The 24,368-nt window shown below is 44.6% G+C and overlaps 1 protein-coding gene across 1 annotated transcript in view; it reads left to right on the plus strand.

The window, feature by feature from the left end:
* Nucleotides 1-24,368, plus strand: part of cog5 (component of oligomeric golgi complex 5) — an 87,968-nt gene that overhangs the window by 49,436 nt on the left and 14,164 nt on the right. Inside the window, exons 8-14 of the mRNA XM_021577402.2 lie at nucleotides 10,980-11,139; nucleotides 11,241-11,353; nucleotides 11,472-11,549; nucleotides 13,626-13,707; nucleotides 15,372-15,576; nucleotides 22,172-22,333; nucleotides 22,490-22,589. Of these exons, the coding sequence (XP_021433077.1) occupies nucleotides 10,980-11,139; nucleotides 11,241-11,353; nucleotides 11,472-11,549; nucleotides 13,626-13,707; nucleotides 15,372-15,576; nucleotides 22,172-22,333; nucleotides 22,490-22,589 (900 nt within the window). The remainder of the gene's footprint in view (nucleotides 1-10,979; nucleotides 11,140-11,240; nucleotides 11,354-11,471; nucleotides 11,550-13,625; nucleotides 13,708-15,371; nucleotides 15,577-22,171; nucleotides 22,334-22,489; nucleotides 22,590-24,368) is intronic.

The raw sequence follows: 24,368 nt of genomic DNA on the forward strand, positions 1-24,368 counted from the left end.
CATACATACATACATACATACATACATACACACACACACACACACACACACACACACACACACACACACACACACACACACACACACACACAATGGGGCAAAAAAGTAGTTAGTCAGCGACCAATTGTGCAAGTTCTCCCATTTAAAAAGATGAGAGAGGCCTGTAATTTTTTTCCCTCATTTTGTCTGTCATAGTTGAAGTGTACCTATGATGAAAATTACAGGCCTCATCTTTTTAAGTGGGAGAACTTGCACAATTGGTGGCTGACTAAATACTTTTTTGACCCACTGTATATACATACAGTATATCACAAAAGAGTGTACACCCCTCACATTTTTGTAAATATTTGCGTATATCTTTTCATGTGACAACACCGAAGAAATGAAACTTTGCTACAATGTAAAGTAGTGAGTGTACAGCTTGTATAACAGTGTAAATTTGCTGTCCCCTCAAAATAACTCAACACACAGCCATTAATGTCTAAACCGCTGGCAACAAAAGTGAGTACACACCTAAGTGAAAATGTCCAACATACAGGTAATTGACAAAATATAGGAAACACCAATATAAAGTTTCTTAAAAGGGCTTTGGTCCACCACAGCCAAACAGCTTCAATGCACTGTGGCATATATTCTACAAATGACTGGAACTCTACTGGAGGGATTCTACACCGTTCTTCCACAAGAAATTCCATCACTTGGTGTTTTGTTGATGGTGGTGTCTCAGGCGCCGCTCCAGAACCTCCCATAAGTGTTCAATTGAGTTGAGATCTGGTGACTGAGACGGCCACGGCATATGGTTTACATCGTTTTAATGCTCATCAAACCATTCAGTGACCACTCGTGCCCTGTGAATGAAGGCATTGTCGTTCTATGGGGACATAGTCATGGTAGGCAAAATAATGGGCAACTGGGCCTGCCCAGCATTTTTATAGATGACCCTAAAACAGACATATGCCCAGTCATGAACCCCATTCAGGACAGACACATACTCCATGGGTGGACATCTACCCCAGACAGACATATGCCCAGTCAGGTCATACCTATTTGTCATAGGCGTTGTTTGATATTGTTACCTCAAAACACATATTTGTCATAAAACTGAGAGAGAGAGAGACACACACACACACACAGGAAAGCAAACGTCAGATGGTACATAACCCACCAGCATGTGTGGAAACCATCTCACCCATCCTCTTATCAGCGATTGGTTTGTTTGACCAATTTCTTGTCACACCCTCTGAGTGTGAGTGAGTGTGTGTGAATGAGTGAAAGTGAATGTCCACTCAGTGGTAAAAGCTAATAGGGTGTATGGACAGTGGGTAATGATTCAGGCCAACAGGTGTCTCTAGGAAGGAAGTGCAAAGCAGAGGGTTGTCATTCACATCACTGCCTCAGTCTCTCTAACAGGGGGAGCTACCTCGAAGCTGGCTGCAACTACTCCCAGAAGTGCCTTAACACCACTGACCTCAAATCCTCTGGGGAAAATAAACGAGATCACAAGAGATGACTTACATTCAATGATTCATTCTAGCAGAGGTAAATGAAAGAGGCATGTTTCTGAGGTTGAGTCAGTCGTCGTCCTTGGTATGCATTCTGTATAATGAATTCCTTATTCAAAGAAAAGCTGTGTGTGTGAATGTATGTGTCTGGTTACAATGCTTCATACTGTTGATGGCTAGGCCCCCTGTAGCTCACATTACAGCTCCTGTAAGCTGCTTTCACTCAAATACCAGTCAAACAGTAAACCTTCCTATCAGGAAGTGACACCCCCCCAGTCCACCATCAAACACACACAACCCACCAAACATGAAATGTGTCTTTATTAGAGAAATGTCAATGATTTTTAGAGACCCTCCTCCACAACACACACACACACACACACACACACACACACACACACACATGCGTGCACACCAAAAAACAAACATTAGACCTGCCTGTAATGTTTTAGAAAGAACAAAACCACAAACATTAAAGCATGCCTCTCTCCGAAACAAAATCGAGACACAGCATGCAAAGCCTCTTCTCCATGGTTGCCCACCTTCCTCTAGAGAAACGCATCTAATCTTGTAACCACCAAAATAAGCCTTTCTCACTCCTGTGAATGTGAATATGCCTGCACATATGGCCTGCTATCCTCCTCACTTATAATGAGAAATGGTTGTTTTCTGTGTGATGATGTACCTTTTTGGATGTCTTCCCTGAGTGTGTGGGATCCAGTTCACACCAACCTTGTACTAGCAGCAGGCCCAGCCATAGAGATATATATTTTAATACTGCGGACCCAGGCCATCTGTAAAGAGGCAGGCTCTGCCGGCTGAATATGTAACACTGTGACCTTGGCTACGTTCATATGTTCAGAATAATTTTTTATTACCGGGACGTCTCTTGAAATGAGAAATGTCGAAGCCATGACAGCAGCCTCACGGTCAGTGCATCACTTTCATGTCAAGGAATAGGCCTAGCAGTGGAGGAAGCCAAGAACCTAGCCAGGTGTTTGTGTTTACTCAGCACTGTGAATATTACAGTCCCTGTCTGGTTTAATGATGTTATCTGACATGGTGTCTATAAGGATGCAGCTGCCTGCCTGACGACAACAATACAGTAATGGTCTGTGAAGGGTGGGTTCTTCCCCTGTACTGTGTGGCTGTGTCTCAAATCAAATCAAACTTTATTTGTCACATGCGATGAATACAAGTGTAGACCTTACCGTGAAATGCTTACTTGCAAGCCCTTAACCAACAGTGCAGTTCAAGAGAGTTAAGAAAATATTTACCAAATAAACAAAAGTAAAAAGTAACACAATAAAATAACAATAACGAGGTTATATACAGGGGGTACCAGTACCGAGTCTATGTACGGGGGTACAAGTTAGTAGAGGTCATTTGTACATGTAGGTAGGGGTGAAGTGACTGCATAGATAATACACAGTGAGTAGCAGCAGTGTACAAACCAAATGGAAGGGGGGGGGTTAATGTAAATTCCAAAAACGGCCCACTACTCCCTACATAGATCACTACTTTTGACCAGGGCCCGTAGGGCACTATGTAGAAAATAAGGTGCCATTTGGGAAGCAGCCCGTGTATGCTGCCACATGCTCATTAAGACTGAGTGGGGCTATTTTTAGCCTACTCCTCTCACCTCCCGGTCGACAGCGAAGGTCTCACTACTCCTGGTGTGTGTGTGTGTGTGTGTGTGTGTGTGTGTGTGTGTGTGTGTGTGTGTGTGTGTACCCAATCAAGCCAAACCAATTAGCCTGATTTTTGTTATGCCGAAAGAGAAAGATCCCCCTCGGCACCTGCTACACTGGGAACAAAAGGTGTTTGTGTATTATCCTGGGGCGAGGCAACGTGAAAACATCTCACACTGGCACTGAGCTGCCACAGAGCCCCAACAGGGCATATACTATGTATTGATTTATATATACAGTGGGGAGAACAAGTATTTGATACACTGCCGATTTTGCAGGTTTTCCTACTTACAAAGTATGTAGAGGTCTGTAATTTGTATCATAGGTACACTTCAACTGTGAGAGACGGAATCTAAAACAAAAATCCAGAAAATAAACATTGTATGATTTTTAAGTAATTAATTTGCATTTTATTGCATGACATAAGTATTTGATCACCTACCAACCAGTAAGAATTCCAGCTCTCACAGACCTGTTAGTTTTTCTTTAAGAAGCCCTCCTGTTCTCCACTCAATACCTACTTATTCAATGGTTTTTCTACATTATTTACTATTTTCTACATTGTAGAATTTCAGTGAAGACATCAAAACTGTGAAATAACATATGGAATCATATAGTAATCCAAAAGTGTTATACAAATCAAAGTATATTTTGCCATTCTCTCAACCAGTATCACGAGGAATGCTTTTCCAACAGCCTTGAAGGAGTTCCCACATATGCTGAGCATTTGTTGGCATATTTTTCCTTCAATCTGCTGTCCAATTTAACCCAAACCATCTCAATTGGGTTGAGGTTAGGTAATTGTGGAGGCCAGGTCATCTGATGCAGTACCATCACTCTCCTTCTTGGTCAAATAGCCCTTACACAGCCTGGAGGTGTGTTTTGGGTCATTGTCCTTTTAAAAAAGAAATGATAGCCCCACAAAGCGCAAACCAGGTGGGATGATGTATCGCTGCAGAATGCTGTGGTAGCCGTGTTGGTTAAGTGTGCCTTGAATTCTAAATAAATCACCAACAGTGTCACCAGCAAAGCACCATTACACCTCCTCCTCCTTGCTTCACGGTGGGAACCACACATGCAGAGATCATTCTTGTCGCAAAGACATGGCCCTTGGAACCAAAAATCTCAAATTGGACTCATTAGACCAAAGGACAGATTTCCACCTGTCTAATGTCCATTGCTCATGCTTCTTGTCTCAAGCATGTCTCTTCTTCTTATTGGTGTCCTTTAGTAGTGGTTTCTTTGCAGCAATTCACCACGAATGCCTGATTCACGCAATATCCTCCGAACAGTTGACTTTGAGATGTGTCTGTTACTTGAACTCTGTGAAGCATTTATTTATGCTGCAACCTGAGTTGCAGTTAACTCTAATGAGCTTATCCTCTACAGCAGAGGTAACTCTGGGTCTTCCTTTCCTGTGGCGGTCCTCATGAGAGCCAGTTTCATCATAGCGCTTGATGGTTTTTGCGACAGCACTTGAAGAAACGTTCAAAGTTCTTGACATTTTCCGGATTGACTGACCTTCATGTCATATTAAAGGAATGATGGACTGTCATTTGTCTTTGCTTATTGGAGCTGTTCTTGCCATAATATGGGTTTGGTATTTTACCAAATAGGACTTTCTTCTGTATTTATTTTTAAAAATTTTAAATTTCACCTTTATTTAACCAGGTAGGCAAGTTGAGAACAAGTTCTCATTTACAATTGCAACCTGGCCAAGATGAAGCAAAGCAGTTCGACACATACAACAACACAGAGTTAAACATGGAGTAAAATAAACATACAGTCAATAATACAGTAGAAAAATAAGTCTATACACAATCTGAGCAAATGAGGTGAGATAAGGGAGGTAAAGGCAAAAAAAAGGCCATGGTGTCGAAGTAAATACAATATAGCAAAGGAGCAAAATACATAAATAAATACAGTAGGGGGAGAGGTAGTTGTTTGGGCTAAATTATAGATGGACTATGTACAGGTGCAGTAATCTGTGAGCTGCTCTGACAGCTGGTGCTTAAAGCTAGTGAGGGAGATACGTGTTTCCAGTTTCAGAGATTTTTGTAGTTCGTTCCAGTCATTGGCAGCAGAGAACTGGAAGGAGAGGCGGCCAAAGGAAGAATTGGTTTTGGGGGTGAACAGAGAGATATACCTGCTGGAGCCCGTGCTACAGGTGGGTGCTGCTATGGTGACCAGCGAGCTGAGATAAGGGTGGACTTTACCTAGCAGGGTCTTGTAGATGACATGGAGCCAGTGGGTTTGGCGACGAGTATGAAGTGAGGGCCAGCCAACGAGAGCGTACAGGTCGCAGTGGTGGGTAGTATATGGGGCTTTGGTGACAAAACGGATGGCACTGTGATAGACTGCAACCAATTTATTGAGTAGGGTATTGGAGGCTATTTTGTAAATGACATCGCTGAAGTCGAGGATCGGTAGGATGGTCAGTTTTACAAGGGTATGTTTGGCAGCATGAGTGAAGGATGCTTTGTTGTGAAATAGGAAACCAATTCTAGATATACCTTTGGTTTGGAGATGTTTGATGTGAGTCAGACACCTGGGTATTTGTAGTTGTCCTTATATTCTAAGTCAGAACCGTCCAGAGTAGTGATGTTGGACGGGCGGGCAGGTACAGGCAGCAATCGTTTGAAGAGCATGCATTTAGTTGTACTTTTATTTAAGAGCAATTGGAGGCCACGGAAGGAGAGTTGTATGGCATTGAAGCTCATCTGGAGGGTTGTTAACAAAGTGTCCAAAGAAGGGCCGGAAGTATACAGAATGGTGTAGTCTGCGTAGAGGTGGATCAGAGACTCATCAGCAGCAAGAGCGACATCATTGATGTATACAGAGAAGAGAGTCGGTCCAAGAATTGAACCCTGAGACACCCCCATAGAGACGGCCAGAGGCCCGGACAACAGACCCTCCGATTTGTAGCAGTTTGGGTCAAGAGTGCCCCCCCCCCCTTTAAAGAGGGGGATGACCGCTGCTGCTTTCCAATCTTTGGGAATCTCAGACGACACGAAAGAGAGGTTGAACAGGCTAGTAATATGGGTTGCAACAATTTGGGCAGATCATTTTAGAAAGAAAGGGTCCAGATTGTCTAGCCCGGCTGATTTGTAGGGGTCCAGATTTTGCAGCTCTTTCAGAACATCAGCTGACTGGATTTTGGAGAAGGAGAAATGGGGAAGGCTTGGGCGAGTTGTTGTGGGGGGTGCAGTGCTGTTGGCTGGGGTAGGGGTAGCCAGGTGGAAAGCATGGCCAGCCGTAGAAAAAAGCTTCTTGAAATTCTCAATTATAGTGGATTTATTGGTGATGACAGTGTTTCCTATCCTCAGTGCAGTGGGCAGCTGGGAGGAGGTGTTCTTATTCTCCATGGACTTTGCAGTGTCCCAGAACTTTTTTGAGTTTGTGTTGCAGGAAGCAAATTTCTGCTTGAAAAAGCTAGCCTTGGCTTTTCTAACTGCCTGTGTATATTGGTTTCTAGCTTCCCTGAAAAGCTGCATATCACGGGGGCTGTTCGATGCTAATGCAGAACGTCATAGGATGTTTTTTGTGTTGGTTAAGGGAAGTCAGGTCTGGGGAGAACTAAGGGCTATATCTGTTCCTGGTTCTAAATTTCTTGAATGGGGCATGCTTATTTAAGATGGTGAGGAAGGCATTTTTTTTAAATAACCAGGCATCCTCTACTGACGGGATGAGGTCAATATCCTTCCAGGATACCCCGGCCAGGTCGATTAGAAAGGCCTGCTCGCTGAAGTGTTTCAGGGAGCGTTTGATAGTGATGAGTGGAGGTCGTTTGACCGCTGACCCATTACGGATGCAGGCAATGAGGCAGTGATCGCTGAGATCTTGTTTGAAAACAGCAGAGGTGTATTTAGAGGTTAGGATGATATCTATGAGGGTGCCCGTGTTTACGGCTTTTGGGTGGTACCTGGTAGGTTAATTGATAATTTGAGTGAGATTGAGGGCACCAAGCTTAGATTGTAGGATGGCTGAGGTGTTAAGCATGTTCCAGTTTAGGTCGCTTAGCAGCACGAGATCTGAAGATAGATGGGGGGAAATCAGTTCATATATGGTGTCCAGAGCACAGCTGGGGGCAGAGGGTGGTCTATAGCAGGCGGCAACGGTGAGAGACTTGTTTTTTAGAGAGGTGGCTTTTTAAAAGTAGAAGTTCAAATTGTTTAGGTACAGACCTGGATAGTAGGACAGAACTCTGCAGGCTATCTCTGCAGTAGATTGCAACACCGCCCCCTTTGGCCGTTCTATTTTGTCTGAAAATGCTGTAGTTATCGATGAAGATTTCAGAATTTTTGGTGGTCTTCCTAAGCCTGGATTCAGACATGGCTAGAACATCCGGTTTGGCAGAGTGTGCTAAGGCAATGAATAAAACAAACTTAGGGAGGAGGCTTCTAATGTTAACATGCATGAAACCAAGGCTTTTACGGTTACAGAAGTTATCAAAAGAGAGCGCCTGGGGAATAGGAGTGGAGCTAGGCACTGCAGGGCCTGGATTCACCTCTACATCACCAGAGGAACAGAGGAGGAGTAGGATAAGGGTACGGCTAAAAGCTATGAGAATTGGTTGTCTAGAATGTCCGGAACAGAGAGTAAAAGGACGTTTCTGGGGGCGATAAAATAGCTTCAAGGTATAATGTACAAACAAAGGTATGGTAGGATGTGAATACAGTGGAGATAAACCTAGGTATTGAGTGATGATGAGAGAGATATTGTCTCTAGAAACATTGAAACCAGGTGATGTCATCACATGTATGGGTGGTGGAACTGAAAGGTTGGATAAGGTATAATGAGCGGGGCTAGAGTCTCTACAGTGAATTAAGCCAATAAACACTAACCAGAAAAGTAATGGACAAGGCACATATACATTAAGGAGAGGCATGCTTAGTCGAGTTGTCAAAAGGGTCCAGTTAGTACTAAGGTTGGTTGGTGTAACGGCGATTCAGACAGCTAGCCGGGCCATCGGTAGCAAGCTAGCATAGGATGGAGGTCTGTTTTTAACCACCTCGTGCGTTTCCGTCGGTCAATTAGTGGGGTTCTGTGTGGTAGAGGGGATCAATCCAATTGGCAAAATAGATATAGTTATAGTGGCCCAAGAAAAATTGTCCGATAGATGTATTCAGATAGCAGCTGATAAGACAGCTAACGATTAGCGGGCCGCAGATGGGCGTTCAGGTAACGTCGCGACGGACGGGCCAGTTGGATAACTCCCTCGGGCAGATAACATCGGTAGTCCAGTCGTGAAGGCCCAGGGGGGCGCCGCGTCGGCAGTAAAACGTGTCCGGATAGGGGATTGTGACCCAGGAGTGGCTGATGGAACTCTTCAGCTGGCTAGCTCCGGAATAATTGATTTTTGCTCCGGGATGGACGTAAGCCAATAGTCACACAGATAGCAGCTAGATAGCTGAGAGATCTAGGTGTAAATGTCCAGAGCTTTCGGTTGAAATCCGGGGATATGGAGAGAAAAATAGGTCCGGTATGTTCTGGTCTGAGTTGCGTTGTACAAAACTGGCGATAGCTTTTCGAGCTAAAGGATAGCTGATGACCATCAACCGTGGTTAGCTGAATACTAACGTTAGCCAGTAAACTGGCTGGCTTCTGGTTAGCTTCTGGCTAGCTTCTGGCTAGCTTCTGGTTAGCTTCTGGCTAGCTTCTATTGTGGATTTCAGATTTGAGGTAAATAATACTTTTTTTTTTAAGTGGTGAGGCCCGTCCCGTTTGCGGACAGAGCTGCTGTTATTGTGAAGTGGAAACATCTAGGCGCAACAACGGCTCAGCCGCTCAGTGGCAGGCTACACAAGCTCACAGAACGGCACTGCCGAGTGTTGACGTGCTAAAAATGATCTGTCCTTGGTTGCAACACTCACTACTGGGTTCCAAACTGCCTCTGGAAGCAACGTCCGCACAATAACTGTTTGTCGGGAGCTTCGTTAAATGGGTTTCCATGGCCGAGCAGCCAAGCGTTTCCATGGCCGAGCACACAAGCCTAAGATTACCATGCGCAACGCCAACCGTTGGCTGGAGTGGTGTAAAGCTCGCCGCTGTTGGACTCTGTAGCAGTGAAAACTCGTTCTCTGGAGTGATGAATCGCACTTCACCTTCTGGCAGTCCGATGGACGAATCTGGCTTTGGTGGATGCCAGGAGAAGGCTACCTGCATCAATGCATAGTGTAAACTGTGAAGGTTGGTGGAGGAGGAATAATGCTCTGGGGCTGTTTTTCATGGTTCGGTCTAGTCCCCTTAGTTCCAGTGAAGGGAAATCTTAACGCCGCAGCATACAATGACATTCTAGGCGATTCTGCGCTTCCAACTTCCAATAGTTTTGAGGAGGCCCTTTCCTGTTTCAGCATGACAATGCCCCCATGCACAAAGCGAGGTCCATATGGAAATGGTTTGTTGAGATCGGTGTGGAATAACTTGACTGGCCTGCACAGAGCCCTGTGTATGTATATATATATATATATATATATATATATATATATATATATATATATATATATATATATATATATATATATATATATATATATATATATATATATATATATATATATATATATATATATATATATATATATATTTATATTATATATATATTATATTATATATATATTATATTATATATTTATATTATATATATATATATATATATATATATATATATATATATATATATATATATATATATATATATATATATATACACACACACACACACCTACCCACCTGACCCGGACGGACGCTGCAGAGCTCAAGCTCGCAAAGAACTGATCAAATATCGCCCCTCGTCAGTTAGTGTATTTCTGTGTGTGTCATGCACGGACGCATCCTTTTTATCCACAGCAAACTCTTTGGCATTACAAATACTGCGTCATGGCTTTGGACATGATAACAGCATGGTTTACTCAACACCTGTGTCACCCTATTGACCAATCCATGGACTGCAGACATGAGACATATAGTGTCACGCCTTCCAGACGGCTGGGGTCGAGGCTCCATGACAGGGTCTTGACATTATCACATCGACCAGCTGACACCTCACTGAGCTCTGGCGCTGGCTTCCTGATTATGACCCAGCTGGAGCTGACTTTAGGGGCAGTTTCCTAAATGGCCCTGAGTTAGGAATGGAGAGAGTTGAAACTGTGTTTCCAAGAACTCGTTAGGCCAGAGAAATGAGATGGAGAGGGAGGGAGCTAGAAGACTGGGGTCTGACCTCAATCTCTGTTTCATGTGTGCAACAGCGAGGAGAGAGGGGAGTGAGAGATGGGGAGGGTGTGAGCGGTTTCTGGATGATGGTGAACAAAGCTCCTATTAGTCCTGAGTGCTTGTTCCTTAATAAGAGCTGCTATCAGACCCTACTAGTAATTACTCACACACAACCATGCACGCACACACACACTCACACCGAGAAATGTCTGAGTACTTGCGTATCCTGATCTTTTCCCGTTAGCTGAGGAGAATTGTTGAATATGACCCATTTTTTAGACCACCCCCTCCCTTGCGTATAGTGACGTCAATCGTCTGAACTTGGGTGTGTGTGTGTGCGCGCGCGCGCCAGTCGGTACGTGTGTTTCTCTGCTATTCCAGAGTGTGAGGTACACTCCATTCTGTGTGTCTGTCCAGTCAGTAGAAGTATGTCTGACATGTATTTAGTTGGTTGATTGGACTCCACTGTGCTCCATGACTGACTGTCTCAGACTAGATAGGGTTGGAGTTGAATGACTGAACCTGACACACACGCACACACCAACTGTCTCCTCTCCTCTGTGTCCCCATGTAGAACCCGACCCAGGTGGGCACGGCCCTCCAGGTGTTCTATAACCTGGGCAGTCTGAGGGAGACCATCAGTGGGGTGGTGGAGGGCTACCGGACCACCATACAGGACAACGTCACCACCGCCCTGGACATCAAGGGACTCACCCAGCCCACTGGCAACAGAGGTAGGCGGGGTTGAGGAAAATAGTGTTTCAGTTTTGGTACTCTTGTCCTGTGTAACTTTTTCACCCGTGTCATTTCATGTGTGTGTGTGTGTGTGTGTCAGGTGCGCCAGGCAGAGCGGTGATGCCAACCCCAGGTAACACGGCAGCGTTCCGAGCTGCTCTCTGGACCAACCTAGAGAAACTCATGGACCAGATCTGTGCCGCTTGCGGACAGGTATGCCTTTACCTTTGCAGATATTTCAAAAGTAAATGTGCACATTTTTACCTGCTGAAGTAGAGTAATGTACCTAGTCAGGGAGTACGGAGTTAACCTGTAACCTCTCTGTGTTTAGGTGCAACACCTCCAGAAGGTCCTGACGAAGAAGAGAGACCCTGTCACTCACGTCTGCTTCATCAGTGAGATCATTAAGGTGAGACGCCATGTCCTCATAAAAGGCCTGTGTGTTCTTGCCCCTGAACTGTCATCAGCACACCCTTCCACAACATCTATTCCTCTACTACCGGGGCGACAGGTAGCCTAGTGGTTAGAGCGTTGGACTTCGAATTGAATCCCCGAGCTGACAAGGTAAAAATCTGTCATTCTGCCACTGAACAAGGCAGTTAACTCACTGTTCCTAGGCCGTCATTTGAAAATAAGAATATGTTCTTAACTGACTTGCCTAGTTAAATAAAGGTAAAATCAATTTTAAAAAAACTCTTGGCATATCATTCTCTTCTCTTTTGACTACCTCTTTCCCCTCCTCTGTCCCTCTCCCATTCCCTTCTCTCCATCCTGATCGGTCCGTTACTTGGGCCTGTCCTGAACCAGACCTACCCAGGCTTTATTGACTATTGCTTGCATCAGCAGAATGCTGGGCTGTTAAGCAGAACAGCTTGGAGGGACTTGAGTTATCTAATACAAGCTGAAAGAGATTCAGCTGTGCCGATTTTCTTTCTTACAGGAGCATAGACCTCTTAATTTGCTCCCGCTCCTCTCTTTCGCTCCCTTCCTCCCTCGCTCTGCTTCTATTCCCCCACCCTCTCGTTCCCGCCGTTGTCACGCTCTCTCCATCTGTCTCTCCATCTCTCTTTATCCTCTATAAAAGTCCACAGTCCTGTAATTGTCCTTTTATATTCAGGACAGCAGTCGACCTATTAGCAGCTTGCACCAATTAAGATCTAGTGTATGTGCGCATGCCTGTGTGCGTATGTTTAGAAGTAGGACATACACATGGTCTGGTCTGTTTTGTGTTGAACATTAGCAGGGTAACATTGATGGACTGTGTGTCTCCATTCTCTTTGTGTTGGGCCACAGAACAGTGTAAAACAAGGGGGGGGCAGAGTATGGCCCTTCGGGCACTTCAATCCATCCCGCGAGACATTACATTTTTGTTTTTAAATACGAATAATCATTTATTTTTAAACCCAAACATTTTTACACTTTTTTTTTTCTCCCCAATTTTGTGATACCTAATTGGTAGTTACAGTCTTATTCCATCACTTCAACTCCCGTACGGACTCAGGAGAGGCGAAGGTCGGGAGCCGTGCATCCTCCGAAACACGACCCAGCCAGGCCCCACACTGCTTCTTGACACAATGCCAACTTAACCCGGAACCCAGCCGCACCAATGTGTCGGAGGAAACACCGTACACCTGGCGACCGTGTCAGCGTGCATGCGCCCAGCCCGCCACAGCAAAGTAGGCCTAGTTTACTTTAGTTTCTGAGAGACACGGCCATTCAATAATTGAAATTCACCTTTCGAAGACACACTAATCTGCTACTGTGTGTGTGTGCATGCCTGTGTGTCCTTCTCCACTGATTAGCAGTGATTATATTAGGAGGTGAGGAGGGCCACGTTGATGGAGGGATGTGGTGACACACACTCCCCCTTCATATGTCTTTGTTTTGATTAGACTTTCCCCTCCCTCTCTACTTTCACTTCTGTCGTGTGTATGTGTGTGTTTAGTAAACTGTGTGTGTGTGTGTTTTTGAGTGTTCATGCGTGTGTGTGTGTATGTGTCAGTGTTTGCATTTACGTTTGTGTGTGTGTTTAAAAATGGCACTCCTCTGTCCTCACCACCCTATCTAGTCAGTGTGTATTCCCTGTGTTACAAGACTCTTATTTGAGTCAGATGTGTGTACTAGCTCTGCATGCTTCAGAGGAGTGGACCCTCATTAGTGGACAAACCTCCTCAGCCCATCGTAAGACGCCCTGCTATGACTTGTCATTATGGTGATGAGCTGTCATTGTTGTCCACGGTGATGGTTATGGCACAGCACGGTGGTCGCGTGTGTGTGTGTGTTTCGAGCTGATTTGTAGTGTGATAAATGTGTGCGGCGATAGCAGCATCTGGTGTGGCTGAGGATCACACTGGTAGATAATGATGATAATGGCAGTCACCCTGCCCTTCTGCCTGTTGGGCGCAGACTACACTCATCACAGCCCTGTGCGTGTGTGTCTCCTTGTGTGACTCTCTGTTCAGTTGTTTCTCTCTTCTCTCGGCAGGACGGCCAGCCTGATATCCTCTACACGTTTTGGAGTGATGTCACACACACTCTCTCGGTGGAGTTCCAGAGAGCTACGGCTGGTGAGGCTACAGAGCAATGTCTGTTTCACAGAGTAACGCTGATGCACCCTAGTAGCAGTGTGTGTGTGTGTGCTTACTCTCTCTCTGCGTCTCTCTCTCTCTCTCTCTCTCTCCCTCTTACGTTTCTCTTAATTTTCTCTCTGTTAGCCATAGCGTTATGCCACCTGCAAATAATGCTGTACCTGCGTTTGCCTGCATTTGTGTGTGTGTGTGTCAGCGGTACAGCACAAACAGTGGGCCATCATTCTTCCCTTCGCCTATAAACCCTAAATGCCCCTCCATGTCCCGTCCCAACCACTGCGGGGTATGATTACACCTCTCTGGTGATATATACCCCCTTTTCAGACGGGACAGGGTCTATAAACACATACAGACACACTCGCACACCCCTTCTTTCATTTATACCCCGCCATGGGACAGGCCCTATAAAAGGTGGAGAGACAACCCAACAGCATCCATCCACACACACCCAGAGAAAAGTTTCCGCCCCCTCCTTATCATACAGTAAGTGTGCCATTTCAGCAGAAGGGATAAATGTCAGTAGTTTTAGATGTGAGTAAAAGAGCGGCGCGTTTGGTTCCTGTGGTGCTGTTAACTCTATTTTCACACAACGATCTGTGGGCTGCCTACCTCCAGGATCTGTTGACTGCGTATGGAGCTGTTTCTAAAAACTCTTATAGACGCCGTTGCCGTTTCTTCTGCCGAGATCTGTATCTAATGCCCTGGTGGTGAGAGAGACTCGAGAACATTGACTGATAGCGGATGACATGAAAAGGATACGAAGGGAAAATGTCCACAACACAACCTATACAAAGTATTTTCTTGGCAGGGTAAAGAAAGAGCGAAGTCAAGCTATGATCCAGTCACCATCACCCTAATCATTACGTGTGTCTTTGCCATGTCGTGAAGCCCACAGCAGCCTGCCTTGGACGAATCCGTGTCTATTGATCCCTGCTCTAACACAGTACAGTGTTATCACCTGTTAATGATGCTCCTCATTCACTCTCACTGGTCAATACGGAGTTAATCCGCACAGGCCCAGTATATCTCTCCTTCCTCGCTCTCTCTCTGTCTTTGTCTCGCTGGCTCTCTCTATCCATCTGTCTCTGTACCAGTGCCCCGCACTCCTCCAAATATGTTTTCCATTTTTTTCTCTTATTCTTTCTCTTATGGTGAAATAACCTTTTGGTTCAATTAGCATATGGAAATATACAAGAGCCTGAAACAGCCTGTATGAATCATTATAATATATATATTATGCATTCACCAAATCAATCTACATTAAAACAATCTGCATATCATCCCTTAACGAGCAACAAATCACTCGCAAAGTCAGGTAATTAACATAATAATGAGCGGGAAAATGTCACCATTTATTTTATTTTGCTTTATTTTTATCAGGATAGTCTTTCTGTTTCAATCATCCCTTCATCCATGTTCTAGTCTGGTAATCAGGGATAATGTGATGTTTCTAGTTCACGGGAGCAGAAAGACTGTTAGTGTGCATCAAAGCAGATGTTTACCTTTGCAGTCATTAAAACATAGAAGGTGACATTTTACGGCTCCACTCTTCTGCTCGTCCTCCTTCCCATCCTTCTCTTTTTGTGACCTCCTCCTCACCCCTACCCCGTTCTCTCTCTCTCGTTCTCTCTCGCCCTCTCCAGCCTCATCCTTCCTCAAGCAGGCATTAGAGGGAGAGTACCCTAAGCTTCTCCGTCTCTATAACGACCTGTGGCGTCGGTTGCAGCAGTACAGCTCCAGCATCCAGGGGGTGATATCGAGCAGCGCAGGGCTGGACACCGCCATGGACCTGCCCACCACAGAGATGGACAACCAGGACCTTTTCACACAAACCAAACACGACTACGAGTGAGTCTGAAGTGAACATATATACACACACGCGCACACTCTCTCGGCTTTGTTACAGTATGCAGTCTGCCTCTTCACATCCTACTCAATGATCGACCGGTTCGGGATGAGTCTCTCTCTCTCACTCACACACACACACACACACACACACAGCCTTACCTTGACTAACCAGTGTGGGATTTGACCCAGCTTGCTGTGATTGACAGAAATAATTTCAGTATGAAGATTCTCTCTCACACACACATTCCGTGATACGTGGTGAATCTCAGACTCTGTCTCTTTATACAGAGTACTAAAGCTGTAGGAGAGTTTAAATATGGGAGACCACTAGCAATTAAAACAAACCACAGAACCGGTCACAGCCAGCACACTGATTGGTATGCATGGATGGAGCAGAAAGTAAACTATCATTAAACCTGCTATATTTTAGAGTGCTCAGTGATGGGGGAGGAGGGGGCGAGTTAGAGATAGAAGTGTGTATGTGTGTGGGCAGAGTGCCAGAAAGAGTGAAAGAAGGGGGAGCGATAAAGCTTTTCCAAAGGCTTCCAGTGTGAGGGTATAAGAAGTAGTTGAATGAAGTCACGGAGGGCAGTAGCTATCTGACGGGAGCAAGCTATATGGCACCTCTCTGAGGAGAGACAGGGCTTTGTAGTGGAGAGAACAGAGAACGATCGAAGGACAGTTGAAGAAAACGATTCGATAAAGAAACGTCAGAGTTTTATAGAGTCCTGCTGGACCACACTCACTCTCCCATTGCCCTGGGGAAAAGTAGTGCACTAAATAGGGAATAGGGTAGGGCTGACCCCGTTTAGTCGATTGTTTGGTCGATAGGCTGTTGGTCGCCCGATATATTACATTTTTTGTTGTTGAGCATTGGCAAATATATACAAAAACTGTTATGGCACATGAGACACTGGTATGATTCACGCCTGTCTGATTGGACTAATCCATTGCAGAGTCCGCGGGGATGGCACACCAATAGTACATTTACAGTTAATTCCTATAATTTCTAATCTACAATGTTTGTTTTGTTACGGTCATTTCTGTTAATAGATTCAATATATTATTAATATTAGTCTTACCGTTGTCTTTTTAGGAGTGCACAATCTAGGCTACACTTGTGAGGGAAAATGTGGGTTTATTTGAGTTGTCAATTTGTTCATTGTCTTTACAGACAGATTATTTCACTTATAACTCACTGTATCACAATTCCAATGGGTCAAACGTTTACATACACTAAGTTGACTGTGCCTTTAAACAGCTCTGGAAATTCCAGGAAATTATGTCATGGCTTTAGAAGCTTCTTTTTAGTCAATTGGAGGTGTACCTGTGGATGTATTTCAAGGCCTACCTACAAACTCAGTGCCTCTTTGCTTGGCATCATGGGAAAATCAAAAGAAATCAGCCAAGACCTCAGAAAAATAAATTGTAGACCTCCACAAGTCTGGTTCATCCTTAGGAGCAATTTCCAAATGCCTGAAGGTACCACGTTTATCTGTACAAACAATATTACGCAAGTATAAACACCATGGGACCACGCAGCCGTCATACCGCTCAGGAAGGAGACACGTTCTGTCTCCTAGAGATGAAAGTACTTTGTTGCGAAAAGTGCAACTCAATCCCAGAACAACAGCAAAGTACCTTGTGAAGATGCTGGAGGAAACGGGTACAAAAGTACTTTGCTGCAGGAGGAACTGGTGCACTTCACAAAATCGATGGCATCATGAGGAAAGATAATTATGTGGATATATAGTAGCAACATCTCAAGACATCAGTCAGGAAGTTAAAGCTTGGTTGCAAATGGGTCTTCCAAATGGACAATGACCCCAAGAATACTTCCAAAGTTGTGGCAAAATGGCGTAAGGACAACAAAGTCAAGGTATTGGAGTGGCCATCACAAAGCCCTGACCTCAATCCCATAGACAATTTGTGGGCAGAACTGAAAAAGCGTGTGCGAGCAAGGAGGTCTACAAATCTGACTCAGTTACACCAGCTCTGTCAGGAGGAATGGGCCAAAATTCACCCAACTTATTGTGGGAAGCTTGTGGAAGGCTACCCGGAACATTTGACCCAAGTTCAACAATTTAAAGGCAATGCTACCAAATACTAATTGAGTGTATGTAAACTTCAGACCCACTGGGAATGTGATGAAAGAAATAAAAGCTGAAATAAATCATTCTCTCTACTATTATTCTGACATTTCACATTCTCAAAAGAAAGTGGTGATCCTAACTGACCTAAGACAGGGAGTTTTTACTAGAATTAAATGTCAGGAATTGTGAAAAACTGAGTTTAAATGTGTTTGGAAAAGGTGTATGTAAACTTCGGACTTCAACTGTATTTTATACAATGTCACGAGATTGCAAGTGTGAGCTTCAGGCTGGACCTAAGTTAAGTTGATACCATGTTTCAAGTTCCTTGCAGACAGGCCATGCAATAGCAAATGTGGTTTATAGGATATTTATTTTTATCAGGATATTTTCTACCTATGGCCTACAGTGTTTTTATTTGTTGGCTTTATGTAGGCTATTTTCAGATAATGGCAATAGAAGTTGAATTTGTATAATTTTCATTTAGATATAATTTTGATTAACCACATGACATTGATTTTGAGATGTGAAGACTTTATTATGAATGAAATGTAACTGTTCCACAAAAATGTGCATTTGAAAATCAGAACTGGCACGCAGATCAGTAGAAATGGTATGATAACTTTCCGACCGCTGGTGTAGCCTATTATCAGCAACTTCAGGAGCATAATGGCAGAATCTGAGAAGGCCAGAGGGAGGAAGAGGGTCGGGTTGGGAACGGGTTTTTTTCTTCTGGTTAGGCTATATTGATCTCTTGTTCCCTCTTTAGTCATTTCTGTGTGTTGATTTTTAATTTCAGTGCCTAAAGCATCAGGCAAAGTATCCTACATACAGTATAGTTGGTTTTATTCAAACCTAGGGTGTCTATACACCTACAGTACCGGTCAAGAGTTTGGACACACCTACTCATTCAAGTGTTTTTCTTTATATTTACTATTTTCTACAGTATACAGCATATGTGGGAACTTCAAGACGGTTGGAAAAGCATTCCAGGTGAAGCTGATTGAGAGAATGCCATGAGTGTCCAAAGCTGTCATCAAGGCAAAGGATGGCTACTTTGAAGAATCTGAAATATATTTTTTGGTTTTGATGTCTTCACTATTATTCTACAATGTAGAAAATAGTAAAAATAAACAAAAACCCTTGAATGAGTAAGTGTTCAAACTTTTGACCGGTACTGTATGTGAAAATGCTGTTAATTGACTACCGCTCAGTGTTCAACACCATAGTGCCCTCAAAGCTCATCGCTAAGCTAAGAACCCTAGGACCAAACACCTCCCTCTGCAACTGGATCCTTGACTTCCTGACGGGTAGGCAACAACACAACTGCCACGCTGATCCTCAACACAGGGGCCCCTCAGGGGTGCGTGCTTAGTCCCCTCCTGTACTCCCTTTTGACTCACAACTCTGTGGCCAAGTATGACTCCAGCGCCATCATTACGTTTGCTGACGACACAACGGTGGTAGGCCTGATCACCGACAACTGAGACCGCCTATAGAGAGGAGGTCAGAGACCTGGCAGTGTGGTGCCAGGACAAAAAGCTCTCTGTCAACGTGAGCAAGACAAAGGAGATTATCGTGGACTACAGGAAAAGGAGGGCCGAACACACCCCCATTTACATCGACGGGCTGTGTGGAGTGGGTCGAGAGTTTCAAGTTCCTTGGTGTCCACCAACAAACTATCATGGTCCAAACACACTAAGAAAGTTGTGAAGAGGGCATGACAATGTATTTTCCCCCTCAGGAGACTGAAAAGATTTTGCATGGGTCCCGTGATCTTCAAAAAGTTCTACAGCTGCACCATCGAGAACATCCTGACCGGTTGCATCACCGTCTAGTTGCATCACCAACTGCTCGGCATCCGACCATAAGGCGTTACAGAGGGTAGTGCATACCTGGGGCCAAGCTTCCTGCCATCCAGGACCTATATACTTGGTGGTGTCAGAGGAAGGCCAAAGAAATTGTCAAAGACTCCAGTCACCCAAGTCATAGACTGTTCTCTCTGCTACCGCACGACAAGTGGTACCGGAGCGCCAAGTCTAAGTCCAAAAAGCTCCTCAACAGCTTCTACCCCTAAGCCATAAGACTGCTGAACAATTAATCAAATGGCCACCCAAACTATTTGCCTCCTTTGTTCTTACATTGCTGCTACTCGTTGTTTATTGTTCATGCATAGTAACATTACCCCTACCTACATGTACAAATGACCTTGACTAACCTGCACCCCTGCACATTGAGTCGGTACCGGTGCCCCCTGTATATAGCCTCAATATTTTATTGTGTTACTTTTTATATATATATTTCTGAGGACGCATGGCTCTCATCCTTTGCCTCTCCCGAGTCCGTACGGGAGTTGCAGCGATGAGACAAGATTGTAACTACTACCAATTGGATACTACGAAATTGGGGAGAAAAAGGGGTAAAATATTTATTTACTTTTACCCCTTTTTCTCCCCAATTTTGTAGTATCCAATTGGTAGTAGTTACAATCTTGTCTCATCGCTGCAACTCAGCGTGTCAGCATGCATGCGTCTGGCCTGTCACAGGAGTCGCTAGAGCGCGATGGGACAAGGACACCCCTGCCGGTCAAACCCTCCCCTAACCCGGACAACGCTGGGCTACGACAGAGCCTGGACTCTAACCAAGATCTCTAGTGGCACAGCTAGCAACTGCAATGTAGTGCCTTAAACCACTGCACCACTTGGGAGGCCCTATTGTGTTACTTTTTTTATTTTAATTTTTTACTCTAGTTTATTTAGTAAATATTTTTTTCACTGCATGGTTGGTTAAGGGCTTTGTTAGTAAGCATTTCATGGTAAGGTCTACCTTCACCTGTTGTATTCGGCGCATGTGACAAATAACATTTGATTTGATTTTTATATATGGTAAAATACACATTTTCAAATTTCGAACAATCGATTGGTTCTAAAGAACAGACTACTCTCGTCGACCAATATATATATTTTTTTGTCAGGGACAGCCGTAGAATAGGGTGCTATTTGGGACGTAGACCCTCTACTGGGTGAACTTCAGGTCTGACATATCCCTATCCTGCCGGTAGATGTCTGGACAGATGCAACAACTTGAGTGTTTTAAATTGTGTTGTGTTGGCTAGGTGACCAGACAGGTGGAAATGGCTCCTGTACACTATAGCGTATGTCTGTAACTGCTGGAGCCTGATATGAGTCACACATTAACCTAATGGTGTGGCGCTCCAGGCCCAGCCAGGGGCCCTTGCTGCTCCCTGTTTCCCAGCAGGAGATCCTGTGCCAGGCTACAGCGCCTGGCCCTGCTGGTTATCCCCCTGGCACTCAGTCAAGTTGAGTCAGTGTTGATTAACCATGGGTACATGAAAGCCACTGGGAGCAGGCCCAGGTTATCTCCCTGACTCCATTAAATCTCTTTCTCTCCCTCTCTCTATTACGCTCTTCTCTCTTGGGTCCCTCTCTCCGTCCCGCTCTCTACCTCTTTCATTTCCTTGCTCTGCCTGTCTCGCTCTACCCCATACGCTCTTTCTCGCTTCATCTCTCTGTTTGCTCTCTGATGTAGAGCTGTCAGCCTGTGTAGTGTGTGTCGTCTCAGTGTTTAAACTTGTAATTACGGGCGCTGCTGTGGGCCAAATTGCCTCTGTTACTCAAGGTGTCTGTTGCTGTGGTTGGGCAGAGAGGGGGATGAAGGGAGGGAGAGGGGAGGGATGGACGGGCGGACGGAGGGAGAGAGGTGCATGGAAAGAGGGTACACTAACAAGCTGATAGAGAGCTGCACGAACGGATAAAGTGAGGGAATAGGATGAAAAGAGGTAGTGTGAAGAAGCCCAGACGGAGAAGTGACGGGGTGGGAAGAGATGGATGAATCGGCTGGTTGACACAGGGAGGTATATGAGGGAGCAAAATCATTCAGAGGAGTGGTAATGAGATGGAGAACAAACATTGAATGCACATTTGCTCGTGTGCAAAAAGCACTTGTCGTCATTGTTCTCATTGAGCTACATTTCAGTTAACGAGAGAGCAGCATTAATCAATAAGCGCCCTGTCTGATGAATTGTGGTGCATAAAATGACTGGCCAGATGAACTAAAGATTGGAGCGCTGCTGGAGAAGTGCATGTGTGTGTGTGTGTGTGTGTGTGTGTGTGTGTGTGTGTGTGTGCAAGCTTGAGGGCCCTACAGGCTGCTGTTAGCTTGGGTTTCTCTACCTCTTCCCCATTTCATCAGTGTGAGAGAAACGAGAGAGCGCAAGGGAGAGAGAGAGTTGTAAGAGAGGGTAGGCCTGCCAGAGCCTGTCACTACTGATGTCTTCATCTCGCTCCAGCGCCACAGACCAGTCCACTGTGCGCTCGCTGTGGGTCTAGATCAGTGTGTGTGAGATGTGTAACTAGACTGAGAATCTGGCCTCTAGGCATGTTCCCGAATGTAGAAGTTTGTTTACAACCAGGAAAATAATGAACCATCGCTGTATATAGTTTGTAAACACATTCATGAGATAAATAACATGTGTCTGTGTGTAGTCCAGAGAAGGCTTTGAAGGACTCTCTGCAGCCCTACGAGGCAGCGTACCTCTCCAAGTCTCTGTCTCGTCTGTTTGACCCCATCAACCTGGTGTTCCCCATGGGGGGACGCAACCCCCCCTCCCACGACGAACTGGACAGCATCATCAAGACCATCACCAGGTACACACCTACACAAACACTGTTCCCTACTCAGACAAAATTCTCAGAAAAAAAGCAGAAATATTATTTCTTACATCTGTTGGTCATCTCACTTTTTTTGCTGATCCTGTTCTTTCCATTGTCCTACATGTTATATTATTATGTGTGTGTCCTTAGTGAGCTGAACGTGGCGTCGGTAGATACCAGTCTGACTCTGGCAGTGGCCAAGAACGCTGCCAAGACCGTCCAGCTCTTCTGTGTCAAGTCTGAGCAGCTGGTAGGTCACCACAACATCCAATTGTTCATCAGTCAAACCCTGTTCTGTGGCTAAGTGGCAGCCCTGTATGGCAGTGAGTGTCAGTGGGCGCAAGGAGAGGATATGAGGGGAGATTTGTATAATTTTTTAAACTTTAGTTTATTTGGTAAATATTTCCTAAACTCTTCTTGTACTGCACTGTTGGTTAAGGGCTTGTAAATAAGCATATCCCGGTAAAGTCTACACCTGTTGTATTCGGCGCATGTCACAAATAAAGTTTGATTTGACTTGATTTGATGAGAGGGGAGGAGGAGAAGATAATAGAGGGGGGTAGAATAGTACAGACCGGTCAGAGCATGTCTCTCTCAGCCCATAGTCGTCAGTGTTCATTCAGAATTTCCCTGCTATGAATCAATGGTCATCATCAGTGGGCTGCTTGGCTAGTCAGATGAGGAGGGTTACTGAAGAGGCTAGTGGCTGGGTTAGTGACCCATAGGGCTCTGGTCAAAAGTAGTGTACTATAAATGGGGAATATGGTGTCTTTTGGGACACAGCCACAGTGTCTGTGAGTGGTTCCTCCTGCCTACTAATGTAGTCTTCAAAATGTAGAGTTGACCTGAACATGAACAAATAAAAGATGTGTAGAGACACATCTGTCCACCCTGGCTCTCACCCATTTATCAGTGGTGACATTGTTTCCTAGCTTCAGTGCAGTGGGCTGCTGGGAGGAGGTGCTCTTAGTCTCCATGGACTTTACAGTGTCCCAAAACTTTTTGGGAATCAGTGCTACAGGATGCAAATACAAGGACACCCCTGCCGGTCAATGGACACCCCTGCCGGCAATACAAGGTTATAACATTTACAGAAAATACAGAAATGCCAATGGTGGAGGTGTTCCTGTTTATATTTAGAACCACATTCCTGTAAAGCTTATAGAGGATCTCATGTTAAATACTGTTGAAGTAATATGGCTACAGGTTCATCTGCCTCACCTAAAGCCCATTCTTGAGGGAAGCTGCTATAGACCACCAAGTGCTAACAGTCAGTATCTGGAAAATGTGTGAAATGCTTAATAATGTATGTGATATAAACAGAGAGGTATATTTTCTGGGTGATTTTAAATATTGACTGGTTATCATCAAACTGACCACTTAAGAAAAAGCTTCAAACTGTAACCAGTGCCTGCAACCTGGTTCAGGTTATCAGTCAACCTACCAGGGTAGTTACAAACTGCACAGGAATGAAATCATCAACATTTATTATTCACATCTTTACTAATGCTGCAGAAATTAGCTTGAAGCAGTATCCAGATCCAAACTAAGATGTGTCTATGTATGCGGATGACTCAACACTATACAAGTCAGCAACTGTACTACAGCGACTGAAATGACTGCAACACTTAACTAAGATCTGCAGTTAGTTTCAGAGTGGGTGGCAAGGAATACGTTTATTTTTTTTACTAAAAACATTGTATTTGGGACAAGTCATTCACTAAACCCTAAACCTCACTTACATCTTGTAATAACTCATGTGTAAATTGAGCTGCTTGGAGTAACCCTGGATTGTAAACTTCCATGGTCAAAACATATTGATACAACAGCAGCTAAAATGGGGAGAAGTCTGTCCATAATAAAGCGAAGCTCTAACTTCTTAACAGCACTATCAACAAGGCAGGTCCTACAGGCCCTAGTTTTGTCTCCGAACAGGGCAACACGGCTGGCCCTGGGATGTACACAGAGAGCTAACATTAATAATATGCATGTCAATTGACTTCATCACTGCTTGTATTTGTGAGAGGTT

Source organism: Oncorhynchus mykiss, chromosome 21 (assembly GCF_013265735.2).
Source record: "Oncorhynchus mykiss isolate Arlee chromosome 21, USDA_OmykA_1.1, whole genome shotgun sequence".
Lineage (NCBI taxonomy): Eukaryota > Metazoa > Chordata > Actinopteri > Salmoniformes > Salmonidae > Oncorhynchus > Oncorhynchus mykiss.